This window comes from Anticarsia gemmatalis, chromosome 24 (genome assembly GCF_050436995.1).
Source record: "Anticarsia gemmatalis isolate Benzon Research Colony breed Stoneville strain chromosome 24, ilAntGemm2 primary, whole genome shotgun sequence".
NCBI lineage: Eukaryota > Metazoa > Arthropoda > Insecta > Lepidoptera > Erebidae > Anticarsia > Anticarsia gemmatalis.
Genome location: NC_134768.1, coordinates 6765778 through 6781678, shown reverse-complemented (window position 1 = coordinate 6781678; position 15901 = coordinate 6765778). Strand labels below are relative to the sequence as shown.

General features: G+C 31.4%; 1 protein-coding gene across 2 annotated transcripts in view; it reads right to left on the bottom strand.

The window, feature by feature from the left end:
- Window positions 1-5188: 5188 nt before the first annotated feature.
- Window positions 5189-15901, bottom strand: part of LOC142983612 (octopamine receptor beta-2R-like) — a 142287-nt gene continuing 131574 nt past the window's right edge. For both annotated transcript variants that reach the window (XM_076130583.1, XM_076130584.1), the window contains 2 exons: window positions 14308-14566; window positions 5189-10692 (listed from right to left, as the gene is read on the bottom strand). In XM_076130583.1, the coding sequence (XP_075986698.1) occupies window positions 9961-10692; window positions 14308-14566 (991 nt within the window). In that variant the 3' untranslated portion in view covers window positions 5189-9960. The remainder of the gene's footprint in view (window positions 10693-14307; window positions 14567-15901) is intronic.

Genomic DNA, 15901 nt, shown 5'->3' with positions numbered 1-15901 from the left:
TGCTTTGATTTTGTTAATGGACGGATATTCAGACCAGAATATCGTTCACTAGCACTATTGCGAACAGCATCTAGATACACTAGTTCATCTCTCGCCATTATCTGGTTTCCTGGTAATAATACCTTTGATACGGCTGTAAAGTTGTGGTTTCAAAATATGATTCCAAATAATATTTCATATTTAGGTATTATGTAGTTCTTTTATATAATAAAGTTTAAAAAACTACGCCGAACATACCAAAATATAAACAACATATAAATAAATTAAAAAGTACACTACACATTGCGAGTCCATCGAAAACATTCCCAAAATGCTGGCAGCATTGCCACGTTGTATAGCAATGCTTATTTTTCTCGCTAAGTGAATGAATTTGCAGAATATTAGTAAATAATGCATAATATCCGAGCCACACCTAATAACGCTTTATCACACATGACGCTAGAAAGAAAAACTTTTTATGTTACTTCAAATATATGAAGACGAATACAAAGCACTCAATATAGACAAGACATGTTTATTATGTAGACACAATATTGTGTCGATATCTCAATAAAAAGGAAGATATATTTTCCCAAGCAATTCAGCTCGAAGATCGGAATAAAAGCCTATCAATAAGTCGTAAATGTCTTGTTAGTTCAATAAAATTAGAATATAAATTATGTAAGAAACGTATAACATATAAAGAACCTTTTAAATGTCTGAAGTCATCGAATTCGAGTACTTCAGTGGAAATCTCTAACAAAATTACTTTCTTTCCCGTTATACTTGTATACTGCACTAAGAGCCAATCGGGGTCTGACAAGTGATAAATGTCTAAAAGAGGGGCGGTCTTGTAAAAATCGGGATGAAAATTTCAAATTTACATATTCAATTTTAGCCTTTATGTCTTTTACTACAAGGTCCATTCGTATTAAACATTTTATGAAAAGACAGTTTTAAAGATTTATGGGTTTCCGAAATTTATGCCGATGGGATGGACACTTCTTTTTGTATTGCCACTATGTACTGCTTGATTTATTTTGTTTTGAGTTTTAGAAACGATTTGTTAGAAGCAATTTCTGGTGCTTTTAGTCTGTCAGTATATTTCTTGGAATTGTAATATAATATTGACTATTGAAATTCCAATATAGTCGATTCTTAGAAATGTACTAAGTTTTACAGAAGTCCCTTTGGTGTATTTATGTATAGAATGAACTTCAACTTTGTCAAAGGAAATGTTTTCTTTCATGTTGTAGGTCCAACTTGAAATATATTTATCCAGTAATATTTTGGAAGTAAAATATTAAAGTAAAGTATTAACTCTTTCAGAAATATGATTTCCTAGAAATATCACTCTTGACAAATTATGACAAGTTCATATAAATTTTCTAGTCATTACGTGTATTAACTGCACGTTTGGCGCAGTGGTTTAAGCGGTCACCTCGCCGCAACAACCGTAGCGCCGCGTGTGGTGGGTTCGAATCCCACCCGGGACAAATCTTTGTGTGATGAGCACGAGTATTTGTTCTGAGACTGAATGTCAATTTATCTATATAAGTATGTATTTAGAAGTATATAAGTATGTTTATCAGTTATTTGGTTACCATAGTACAAGCTCTGCTTAGTTTGGAATCAAATGACCGTGTGTGAGTTGTCCAATGATATTTATTTTTATGATATTTTATTATGTTTTAAATAATCTTAGAAATTGACTGAGATAAGTTCTAGTTTCTAGGTCACGGCCTAGCGGTAGAACAACAACATAAAAATACTTGAGCCAAATTAATGTTACCTATTTTTATAAAAGGCAACTTTTCTTATACTAATGAAGTTTTAGATTGGAGTCAAAATTCAAGTAGCCGCATTATGAAACGTGCCCGCTGGTTATTATGTCTCGTTTTACCTCTGGTTTTAGTATTTTGTAGTAATGGTGCCTTGCAAATACCACTGGTAATACTTTCTTTTCTATCTCTATTAACCTTCGAACTAATTTTGCTCGCATTTTTGTACTTTGCGCCATATAAACCTTTCTTATGCTTAAAGAAAAATTATATAATTGGACGAATTTCCCGAATTGTTCTCTATTTTTGACCTCATCAACACATTTAGCGATTCATTTTTAATAACCATAAATTGTTGGGAACAGGTGAATGGTTAAAAGCTCATAAATGTATCACATTCAAATTCAGGTCTCCGTAAATTACCTTTCTAACCACGAAAATAGTGACCATTCCCTATTAATAATGCTCACTCACTCATAGTTTGCCAAACACCTCCATAAACTCACAATAACTTGGACCGTCCATTTATGCTCATACAAATAAACGATTTTTGTCGTCCCACCCCAAAAAAACTCTATTTAGATACTTCCCACGTATCCAAATATTATTTTTCATACTCATATCCCAACCCTTTTAAAATATAAATGGGGCTTATGATATTTTTATGTGGGGCATTACATTTCTTTTTCACACATTTCAATTTCGTTGTTAGGAATTCATATGATGAGTTTATTTTTGGTTTATCGTAATAAACGGTTCTATCCTTCCCATATGAAAATGCATTGTGATATAATCTTTTAATTAATTCATTAGCACTCATATAATATTAGTATTGTTATACATTAGTATTGTTTTATTAACTGCTATTGCATACAATACAGTACAAACCAATTGTTTGCAAAAATACTGACCTTACACTTTTAATAAATTGTGTAAGGAATTATTTAGATCCTTATAATAGGTATAAGCAATCCGTAATTTTAACGAACTTTAAAAAAGAGAAGGATTTCAATCAATGAAACGGTCTGTTTTTTATTCTATCATTATTATTTTAAAACCGATCTTCGTCGTCGTCCTTTTCACGTAATTCGATTAAAATTATTAGCATAGTTCTGGAGAGTATATAGAAAAATATACTTCAATATATAATATGCAATTTTGTCTGCTTTGATGTCAAACAGGTCAAGCTTTAATTTAGAATATAATGCTTTGACGTCCATTTCAATATTTAACCAACCACATAACTAGATAAAATCATTGGTAGCAATTTCATAATCTACACACCAGTAATTTATAAAAGTGTTTATATTTGTATTATTTGTTAACAAAACCGCGTTATTTACGATTGCTTTCAAATTGATTATGTTTTAACGTTGATTAAATATTGGCATTGCGGTTAAAGTGTTCTATTGCACGCTTTGTCCGTGTTTTTTGCAATGCAAATGGATTTTAAAATATTATTACTATGCTCATATTTTCACATTATCTAGAGGTATGTACCCAAAGTTATCCGATGGAGTTAATCGTAACTCGGATATTAGAATGTATTATATTTTTTTTTATATCTATACTAATATTATAAAACTGAAGAGTTTGTTTGTTTGTTTGTTTGAACGCGCTAATCTCAGGAACTACTGGTCCGATTTGAAAAATTCTTTCAGTGTTAGATAGTCCATTTATCGAGGAAGGTTATAGGCTATAGATCATCACGCTACTACCAATAGGAACAGAGTACCAGTGAAAAATGTTACAAAAACGGGGAAAATTTTTAACGCTTATGTAACGCAAGCGAAGTTGCGCGGGTCAGCTAGTTTAAGTTATATGAGTTGTTCCCGTAAAAGGGTTTTGTACACTTTCGACCAATCAAAGATCTTGATCTGGTTGAAAATGTACAAAACTTCTTGTTATTTAGCTTCATTTAAAACTGGAAAAACTTAAACATCTTCCAAAAATTTTTCTTCATGTATATTTTTTACTTTGTCAAAACTACGAGAGCTTTCACAAGATTGGAATTAATGGAGAGAAAAGAGAAGACCTTTGCCTTTAGCAACTACAGAAGGCTAAAAAAAACACTAATATTGCCAAGTATTGGACCAATAAACAAAAGTTAATTTAAAAACGGGGTTATATAAAACCACCTGATAATGTATGTCTGCCTCAAAATCTTGAAAACACTTCCAAGGTCTTCGAAACTTACGTCAAAACAGATAAAACCAGCTCTACAGTACTAAACTTTAGTGTTCAAGTTTTGAAGGCTAGACTTCAAGTTAGGTCTTAAATTCAGATTATCTGGAAAACTTTCCCTCCTACCTACAATGCTGGATTTCATTAGGATGCCAGGTTATGTTGATTAATGTTTTGGTTAGAAGTTTTCAAATGTTTGCTGCTTTCGTTGAAGAAGATTTTGAGTTTGACAAAATGTAGTCTCTTCTAGGAATCTCGAATGTACTTAAAAATTTTAGAAGATCAAATCTCTACTATAACAATACTAAAAATACTAATCATAGACTCCAAAAAAGCCATATGGTAGTTTTTTTCTTGGAAAACCACGAAGACAGGAACAATGCGGGTAATAATCCAGACCTATAACTAGACCATGCGGGCGGAGTCATGGGTAAAAGCTAGTGACATAAACTTGCTGAAAAAAAAAAATCACGAAAAAAAAACTCTCAACTAATTTTGACGTCATTCTCGAGTGTTCGATTGACAACATTTCATAACATCTAGATCGTCCTACAAAATGTGATTTCAATCTATAGCATTTTTATTAAGGACGAACTAGGCACAGACATCTTGTAAATGTATTTTGGAACTAAATTCTTACCTATTTATAACTTAAAAAATATCATCCTCCACTTTTACTTACCAAAAGTTATCAACACAATCTCCAAGATATTTTTCTAGAAATACGTTTCTATTTTCAACTTTAGTTTAAGTACAAAGTTGGCTTTGTGGATAAGGAACGTTCGCCACAATAGTTCAAAGGGTTTCGATACGAATTAACGAGTTTTCAATCGAAAGGATACGCCCGGGGCAACGGGCAATTATTTATTTATTATTGCTTCTCTGCGGTACGTTTTATTGTTGAGGAAAAATTGTTAAGTTTTCTTTTGAGATTTTGCTATTGGTTGTGTTGAGCTATTAGTTATTTACACTTGAATATAAAGGGGAACACTTGAATGGTCTCCAAACTTACCTGTATTCCATCTAACACGAGCAAGTAAAATGACATTTATAAAATAATTTATTTGGCAGCGTGACTAACAAGACCAAAAACCTAGCCTAATTTTCTAGATTTTTGGTCTAGGTTTTTACCCAGCACTGGGATGACGCATGCTAGTGGTTTCTGTAACTTTTCATCGTTAGTCCTTAGCGTTTTTATAACTGAATCAATTGCAAGAAGGTTTACAAAAGCGAGAGGTAAAAAGTAAAACAATCTAATATTATATACGAAACAATTTTCGTTTATTTTTGCAAAAAGCATTTGATTACACGCACATATTAGGTAAATACCTAAAGGTTAAAGTCGCACCACGCATCATTATTTTTCAAATAATTTAAACAATTTTACAATAGCAATAATAGTACATTAATTTAATAATATTTCATCTATATTTTTATCACGTATGGCAATAAAAAGAATATTTACAACTTTACAAAATAAATTAAAAATATATTTTTTTTTGTAAAATCTCGGTAAAACTATATTAATAAATATGAAAATAATATTATTTGTGATGTAACAATTAATAAAATTATGAACAATGATTTAACTATCACAGTATCATAGGATACGACTGACAAAATCATAATAATGATTTGAAAACATCAATAAACATTTAATCGAAAAATAAAACTTAAAAATATTTTTACTAAAATTTACAACGGCCATCTTGCGTAAAATAAAAGCAATTGCATACAAGATAGTTCAGGCATTGGCACAATTATTTTATGCTGCGTTTGAACGTTACAATTCACACAAGTTTTCAAACTCAACTATTAAGACGGTTGTAAGACTACATCGGTCGCTAAAAAGTCCGATTGAACGCAGCATAATATTAAAACGCGATCTAGAGTTGCTTCAGTTGCAATATTATAAGCAATGCCTAAAATATCATGTATACCGTGGCTCCAAATAACAAAATCATAAGATGCAATGTTATGATGAAAGAAGAAACTATTCTATACACAGATCTACTAGACTTAGTTTATATACGTAATGTTTTTAATTACATAATATTGCTGTGTTTCATCTAGTTCACTGTAACTGCTAATGGGTTTGAGCTATTTGTGAAAAAAAAACCTATAAATCCTCTTCAAATATCTACATATTAAAAACTGACAAACACTGAATTTTATTTACATACTTTCTGAAATTTCACATTGATATTCGTCTACAAAATTTCTAACACTTATTATTTTGAGTTCACAACAAGCTAACAGGTCTAGTGAGAAAAAGATTAAAACAAAATAAATAAAAATAATGGACGGATCTCAAATGAAAATACTTGGTGTTAAAATAGCAGTTGCCATGAATAGTTAGTCCCAAATTTTTTTACCAAATATGTACAGTAGAAAATTTTGTTGTTAGGAAAAAACAGGATATTTTTGGAAAAATAACTTTTCTCGAGATATGATCAATATAGGAAGTTAGTTGTAATATCTATAGAAGTCACAACCATTTATTATTACTTTTTTTTACAATTACAGCCCGTATGTGATTTATAACACACACTTTTACACAAAAAATTGGCTATATAGTATTTTTTTACTAATTTTTTACACTCTATTTTCATCTATTACTTTACATATACTTTGAGCCTATGTTACTTATTCAAAAGGAAGACACATTGAATTTACAATAGCGAATTTTGGTAAATTGTTGCTTGAAAAATAAACTCTTAAAAATTGATTTTATTAAAAGTATGTCGCTTACTAACTTTCAATTGCTATATAAATCTTATTATCTCTACGGCCCGTCAATAAATTGCGGATTAAATTAGAAGAATTGTATATTTATATGCGTCTGGTTTCCATTTACGTCATAATGTCAAACTAAAACGCCTGAATCACATCACATATAAAAATATTACGTATATTAAAAATATTAATAATACAAATAATGCTTCGAAAGAAAGAATAATACACCAACAAAAACATAAAAAAGATATTCTCTTTCAACAAAACAATTTATTTTTCAAACAACAATTCCCAGACAATTCATGAGAACGCGGAAATACAAGCTAATGCGGTTAATATGGACATTGACACGACAGAAATGAATATTAGATATCTTCGGACACAAGAGGGAATAATAAGTGTTCAGTACAGACTTTATCAAAATATTTTTTATTTTGTACCACAACAAAATGAATTCAGAAAAAAACACTTTGAAAAAAAAAATCTTTACCAAAAGTGACAAGCTTTAATATACGAGTATTATACTACGTATTCACATATTCTGCTCACATATTTTATTAATCTTTGTTCGCAAATATTGCAGATGAGAGGCATTAATTTATTTATGTAGTAGTCAAAACAAAAGGATTTGTGTAAGGCAAGAGTCAACGCATTTTTTATTGCGAATTCATACGGTCGTCAGGTCAAAAGAACAATCACACTAAAGGTCGAATTTCAAATATTTTATTACGAATTCTATTTATAAATTCAAAGATATTCCGATAAAGTCATACTGAATGAAAAGCGGACAGTGTTTTTATTAGTGAAGTTAGTAAGCTCCACAGAACAGTAGCGCGATTCTCTATAGTCGGTACTCTCGAGAATCGAAAGTTTGACATTTAAAATGTAATGCCGAAATAGTTCCTACAACGCTCGTTAGAGGCGCTGATCAGATTGTCATATAAAAATTCTCGATAGCTAGCCGGTTGTCGGTAGTCGATAGTGGTAGAGAATCGAGCTATAGCTCCTTATGCCTAATTTTGTGATTCGTTATACAGTTGAATCACATGATCGGGCAAAGAAGGTTGTGGATGAAAAGCGTATTTCCATACAACTATAATATTATAACAATGAGTTTGACACAACACTGACACATCAAATCTAACGGGTTTGTTATTAATCGTAGCACATCAATAATTATTTTAAAAATCCTTTTTTTTCTATTGAAGCGTTATTTGTCCCCATTATAGTATCTTCCTATTTAAAATTTAAATAAAATAGTAATTTTAATACTAAGTGACTGATATTCTAATTAATACTATACTATCTACAAGTCTGACAATTCATTTATAACTATATACAAAACTAATAAATGAAATCAAATTTTCGATTACAAATTAAACTTTTACTAATTTAATAAAAATATGAACTAATTTAAAGTTAAATTAAACGAATATATTTTTGATTTAATAAGATGAAACACCTAATTATTGACTTTGTTGTTTTTTGTTCTTTTATAAATTACTTATACATTTAATTTGATACCCACTGATTACATTTTAATATCTATTTTCTATTGAATTAATACCTACCATTATGATAATATTCTTCGTGACATTCTTTCCAAAATTAGTAACTAGGTGTTCACCTATCACTATTACTCGTATAATATTTATTATAAAATTACAATTATCATTTAAACTCTCTACCTAAAGCTACAAGGTTAATCTATAATAATTTACTTTAATTTCTTTTAGCTATATTTACAACACTTTGGCCTCATTTAATGAATAAATCTTATATTTAGGCCCGTGAATATAAAACAGCCCATTATATTAAAAATGACTTTCAAATGTTTTAAATGGAATGATTCTATTTTACAATTATTTTTGAAGAAATGTTAAACAATAGTTAGCTTACGAACAAACGTGATGCAAACACGGATGCTGTTTTGTCTTTTTCGATCTAATTTAAAACTCTATGTGAGTGAGAGAGACAAAACATTATCTGGTCCGACGTTTATTAGTAAGACAATAGGAAAATAAGCAAGAAATATTAAAATATAAAGTATGAATTCATTAGCCTTCTACATTCTAATTGAATGTCTAAAGTAAAGAGGTTTAAGTTGTTGCGAGAGCGTCTTTGGTATGATTACGGTATGAGAAAGGTTTTAAAGCTGTGTATGCAACTGTGGTTGAATTCTGCGAATCTATAAGGGGAATACTAAGAAAAGAATACTGGGAACATTTTTGCACAACTATTATTTGAAAGCTACTATGCTATACATTGTTTTCTTTCTTATATTATAGTGATCAACACGTTAGGTTAAAGCAGCAATCTGCTAAATAGGGACCATCAATTTGAAGTACACTAGTTAAAGTTTATTGTTTCTAGATTGAGTTCGGTCTATCATATCACCCTAGTGACGATAATGTAAAGGATATTGCATGCCTACCCATGAGACATTCATTTCAAATATGAATATTAAGAACAAGTTGTGAGTTTGTTAGGGATATTTCGATTCTCATGTATGTATAGCATTTTTACAAGAAAATAATATTTTGATATTGTATTGATTCGCAGATACGCTATCGTACAGTGAATACGCAGCTTTAAAAGTTTTACAAAATAAAAATACACGATATTTACAATGTGACACTATCGATATATTACATGAATAGCTATTTGCAATTTCGTTTTACGATAAAACTTCAGATGGAGTTTCAGACATCATAAATTACTTTTCTACAAGAATTCTTTATTCCACAATAAATAAGACACCGTAATTGCCTCTACATTTTAGTTTATCGAAATGTTATGTCTATTCAAATGATAAAACCGCAAATAAATTTACAAATTATTACTAAAATACTCTTTTTATATTTAATATTTAATGATAAATGAATGACAAAGGAAACATATCCGTTCGTGCTAGAAAAGTTACATCCTAAACCAGATACATTTTCACAGGTAGAAAAATAACTTCATTTGGTTTAGAATTGATAATTTATATCAAAATTATTAGTAATCGATATCTATACTTCACTCGCAAATCTGAATTATACTTGTTCTCGGATTAGTCTTCTAAACACTACATTTAACAACAAAGAATAATTCAGTTTGCGGCAATTATAATTACACGCTAAATACGACATGTATTACTTACTGTACAATTACTTGTAACACGACGATTCTAAATAAATCACATCAACTTTGGGAATAAGTACACGAATGTCCTTAAATATTTCGTTGAGACATCACTAGGCCTCTAAACTGCTGTCACTTGAGACTTCGGCGGTATTCAAAGCGATGCTAGGTCCGAAGCTCTTCTCGAAGGTAGGGGCACTCTCAGCTGTGCGGAACCTCTTCGATCTAACCGCTCCGTAGCGTCGAGATCAGAAGCACTTCGCTTACAAAAACTACAAAACGCACACGCTAATGTATTTTTGAAAGCATTACGAAAGTCTCTATTGAAATACGCGTAAATGATTGGATTCAACGCAGAATTGAAGTAACCAGTCCAAAACATGATCACTGTCACGACTTCTGGGACAGTGCACGAGTCACACAACGATGTTGACACGTAGAATAAGAAGAATGGAAGCCAGCAGAGGATGAAGGCACCCATGATGATGCCGAGGGTCCTTGCCGCTTTGTGTTCCCTCTTCATTTTAAGGATATTCCTATCTTTGGTTGGCGTAGTCGCATTCATATGTAAGGCGCCATTTTTGTCGCCCACTTCTCGAGAGTGTCGATGCATAAGCATGGCATTACCAGCTCTCGCATGTAGATTCTTTTCTTGTCGATTCGCTTCCTTGAATATAGCGTAATATGTAAACAACATGATGGTGCAAGGGATCCAGAATGAGATGGAACTAGATATGACTGCGTAAGGCTTGTTTACTTTAAAATCGCACTGGTGGGATTGTTGCACCATCAAATGATCGCTTGTCGTGTACCAGCCCATGAATATTGGCACGTACGATATTGTTATTGGACTCAGCCATGTTGCTGCTAACATGACAAATGCCATCTGTAACAAAAAAGAACTTACTTTAGAACATTTAAATAGAACATTACATAAAAATTTATAGCTCTCTTTGCAATAGGCTGATAAATTGATTATGACTTAGAGATATTGATATTATATCGTAATTTAAGAAGGGATAGTCATTAACTTTGGTTCTTATTTGCTTGTAAGTCATAAGTAGTGTATTTAATGTTGTTATCTTTTTAACATAAGCGGAGTGGCTATCACGTATCTCAGTTGACAACTAGTGTACGTCAAAAGGACGTTAGGTAAAGCAATATTAATATTTGATGATTAAGTATTTTAGGTAAAATTATCATTTTTCTTTCCAAACCTTCTAAAATATATTCACAAATTAAAAATGATGTAATTAAAAATGTTGAGAATCATTGTGTTCTTGATTTTCTTTCGAGTGTCGGTTCCGGCAGCTCTTAATTAAAACTTCATAACTTTTACCTTTCATCTTTCTTAATTTGTTTGATTGAAATCGGTTTGGGAACGAACGAATTTAAATATTTTATGACGAGAACGTGAATTTGGCTTAGCTATTGTGAACCTTAGGCTTCAATATACAAATACTATGCTTGGATAGGCACGTAACTAACATCCTCGTCTTCATTAATTACCATCGATCGAAGTGAGATCGGGGACAAATAAATGCCTAATCCATTATTGGATAAATTCATAAAAACAAAAACCAACTTAAAAAAATATTGCTAAAAAAACTAAAAAGTCAAAACTGCACGGCAAGCACTAGCTTTCAAATAAAAACTGACTGCCTCCGTGGCGCAGTGGTTTAGGTCGCCACGCCGATACCACTGCAACGGGAGGTCGTGGGTTCGATTCCCACACGGGACAATTATTTGTGCGATCCACAAATAATTGTTTCGGGTCTGGTTGTGCTTTGTGTCCGTTGTTTGTATGTTTGTAAAAGTCCCCGCGACACAAGAGCAATTCTTAGTGCGGGAGTTGTCTTTTTAAAAAGGAAAGGAAAGGAAAAAAAGAATCATCAAAATTGATCTACCCATAGAGAAAAAAAACGTACAGTCGAATTGAGAACCTCCTCCTTTTTTTGAAGTCGGTCAAAAAACTTGTACAACACTGTCTGGTTACGAGTACTATGCACCTGACCTTTGTGCAGGCCATGTACATATGTATGGATATTTTGGACTGTCTTTTAAACTTGACACCTATATATCAGTTCTTTTGTCGGTAAAACCATTTACCGGCTTTAGCTAAACTTTAAACATTTATGTGTTTGACGGGATAATAAAATATCTACTGTCCAATTTAGCAATAGTTTTGTTAAAGGTACATAAAGTATATTATCTCCTCTTATAATAAATAATAAAACAACAGCTACTACCTAAAATATCTGTCACTATCACGTATAAACATCAACGAAACAAAAGTATTCTTCAATATTGTTTTCATTTTTAATGTATGTATTGGCCTATCTTCATATTATATTTCAGTTGATATTATCAGATTATGATTAAAACATTTTCGTTACGTAAAAGCATAACCACATTGCATAATATTTTTGTCGTTAAACTTTTCCAATACTAAATTAATGAAGGCAATTTGCAATATTTATGATCAATTCTAATAAATTATTTCACAAATGAGCGCATCGAAGCAGTAATGAGAGTTTTCATTTAAACGCTGTTTTTCAATTAAATTACCTACGCTATTGATAATTATTTCAATTAATGAATGCGAAGAGATCATAAATGTATAATTACGATTCATAATGAACTCATATCTGCAGGCTAATTGTAAAATTTAAAGTTGATTACGAATGTATTTGTGGTCGCGGTCGTAATGGTTCATCATTTTCATTTCGAATTAAGTGAAATTATTTTGACTTATTAAACTTTCCGTTTAAGCATACGTAATTAGGCTTCATTCGCGAAATATATCCCGGGGCTGAAAGTTTCATATGCTGTTCTGATTTAAAATCTATGTACCTATAAAATCCGATTAGTAGTTTTAGCGGATTAAAACAAATATATTAATCCTTACAAACTATCGCATAATAATAATTTGTAGATTTAAATTTATTAATCTTCAAGGAATTGTTTCCGAAACTATACTATCATATAATTAGTCCTCAAATTCTAACTTTAATGCAAGTGACTTTTATGTCTTTAGAAGAGGACTAAGATTTTATTTATATTATTCGGCACTCATCGATCTCATTTTCTTTTACTATTTAAGCCTCGTTGTACATACTAGGTAATACTTCGTGCGTAATGTTATTGAATAAAATATTTGAATCAATTTGAACAAGTTCTCAATCTGTATACAGGAATATGAATTAAATAATCCATTACAGGTTTACATTTCGCAATGTCTATAGTAAAGAGTAAAAATAAATTATGTTTTACAATTTTAATCTCATTTTAATAACGAAAATATTAAAATTACTGCATTGAGTTTCGAGTAGTCTGTGTATTTTACAGTTAAAAAATAATTATGCAAGCCGTAAACATCGTAGTTCGAAAATAAATTCACTAGGTTACTCAATTCCTGTACAATTGATGTATCTTTTCGTTTGTTTTATCTTTTTTTTGTATCAATAGTAGTAGTAGTAGTTTTATCAATAGTAGTAGTTTTTGTATCAGTAGTAGTAGTCAGTAGTAATAGCATATTTTGCAACTTTGAAAATAATGTATTTTGTAACTAGTCCTTTAAACATAATAAATAATTATTGAACATAAATAAAAAATAACTAAACATTCTTGTACCGGCTTAGGAATCCTAAATCTTATTTTTTGATATGCAAATAATATTTCTTTGCGTATAAAAATAATACGTATTACGGAGTTACCGCTATTGCCATCCAACGCATAATAACTACATATTATATACATTTGACAATTCTACTCAATATGTACATTAAATTTTTACTTATATAGAGTTTATTTTATTAATTAAGCTGATATTAGCATTTTGCTTGTAGGCATAGTTCTTCTAATTTGAAATGACGTGCCTTTTCACCGCAGTGTCATGAATAATTCCGCTGAGAAATGTGATAGTACGTCTTTTAGTCGTTCTAGCTAAATTTGGATTTACTGCTGTATAATTTTGAAGATCTCTGACATAAAACTAAATTTTGTTAATCTTAGGCAATGTTTCATCAAATCTGAATAGCACGTAGCTTATTTGGTATATTTTTTTAAACATTTACGTGTACTAATTAGGGATTTTCTGTGTGTCATTTATTCATAAGCTGTGAGTCTAGCCTGCAAGAGTTATGAGATAACAATTATTTCGTTTCAAAAACGTAATAAGACTAGCGGTCTACCCTGGCTTCCTGCAGGTTGCAGTGATTACCTTTTTAGAACACTTTCGCTGCCAACAATCGAATTGGTGGGTTCAATGTCAATTTGTTAAATTACTTGGGCAGTGAAAGTGTTAACAGATTATTACACTAAACCTTCCTTGAAAATTATTCTATCTACTAGTGGAGCCCACATTTTCAAAAATTCGTTCAGTGGATCTTAAGTTTATCACAAACGGGCAGAAAAACACGACGAGTGGACTGCATTTAAAAATTAGTTAGCATCTAGGAATCTTGATTATCAAAATATATTTCAATTATGATCAACTCACCTTTTTAGTCATCTTAATAGGATACTTCAGCGGTTTCACGATAGCGTAATATCTATCGACAGATATGCAACACAGATGTAATATCGATGTGGATGTAAAGTACACATCTGATGAGTTCCAAAGGTCACATATGGTGGGACCGAAGAGCCATCTGTTGTAGAATTGTACGCTGAAGTTGAACGGCATCACCACCATGGCCACTAGGATGTCCGCGAACGCTAATGAGACGACGAAGTAGTTGGTTATCACTCGGAGTTTCCTGTTGAAGAAAAAAATTGGGATTAGCCTAGAAATTCACAGATCAAAATAAAAATGCTGAAACGTGCGAACTGATGACGAACTTATAATTTGTAGTCAGTAAATAATAGGTTTCTGCCACTAAAATATCGGTATAATATATTTTATTGTGAATATCTGTATGACGGGTCTAGTCCCAAAAAGCGTAATTCTAAACACGCATGAACGCAATGTAAAGCAATGAACAGTCATGAAATAGTTATTTCAAACATTTTACGATCTTTAACGATATATAGCCGGCTCTATCGAGTATCGAGAATTTGATATTTAAAATCTAGTGGAAAATAGGTCCCACTGCACCCACTAGAGGTTGTGATTTTCATACAAAAGTCGAGAATCGCGCTACCTACACGATATTTTTTGACAATTTATATTACAACAACAACATTCATTCACTGAACACGCAGTTTCACTAGTAGAACTCATAATGAAACAGCTGTCGTCCATTTAATATAAGAAGCTATTAATAAGCCGCGACATAATAACAATTTATCACTTTTGTAATATTATTTTAATAGAACCAAGTGACATCTTTCGTAAGGAAATGAAACTACATTGTCTTTGATATTAAGGTTGAATTAGATATTATTATTAATGTAATGAACTATTTTGATAGTTCACTGTCCAGTTGAAAAAGTTGCACACATTGTATTTTGAACTCTATATAGTCATAGCTTAGAGACATATCTTAATTGACAACCACATAGGGCAGCATGCGTATAACATAATCTCAGTTGACAACTAGTGTCCGTGAAATTCATAGCCAATGATAATCATGATACTTCAACATAACACAGTACCCTCCATCACATTAGTTAAGAAGCAATGTACTGATTAGTGAATATCAAACTATTGTAAACGTAATAGCACGTCAGATCTTTTTATTATGTCGTCTGCTGTAGTGATTTAGGCTCTGCGTCTATCAAGCTGACCATGGGTTAGATATTTTGGACACCATCTGAAGTTCAAGAACTGTTTTAAACTCTCATGTAGCAAGGTTGCATCTCGATATTTTACCACCGTTCCTATATATTATTTCGACTTAAATAATAGAAACACCAAGTATCCGTAGTAGCCGTAGAAGTTTCCAGGTCAAATGTCGGCGAATAATAAAGTCATTTGTCCAACAGTTTCCGAGACTACTGCTCTATCAAAACAGACGAGTGTTAAGGGAAAAAGGATAAGGAAGTTTTGATTGCTTCGCGGAAAGTTCGAGATGAAACGCGTTGAGAATGTTAACGTTTATACGTGGATGTAGTTCCCAGTTCCTAGTAGTGTATTATTTCTAGTGATAGGT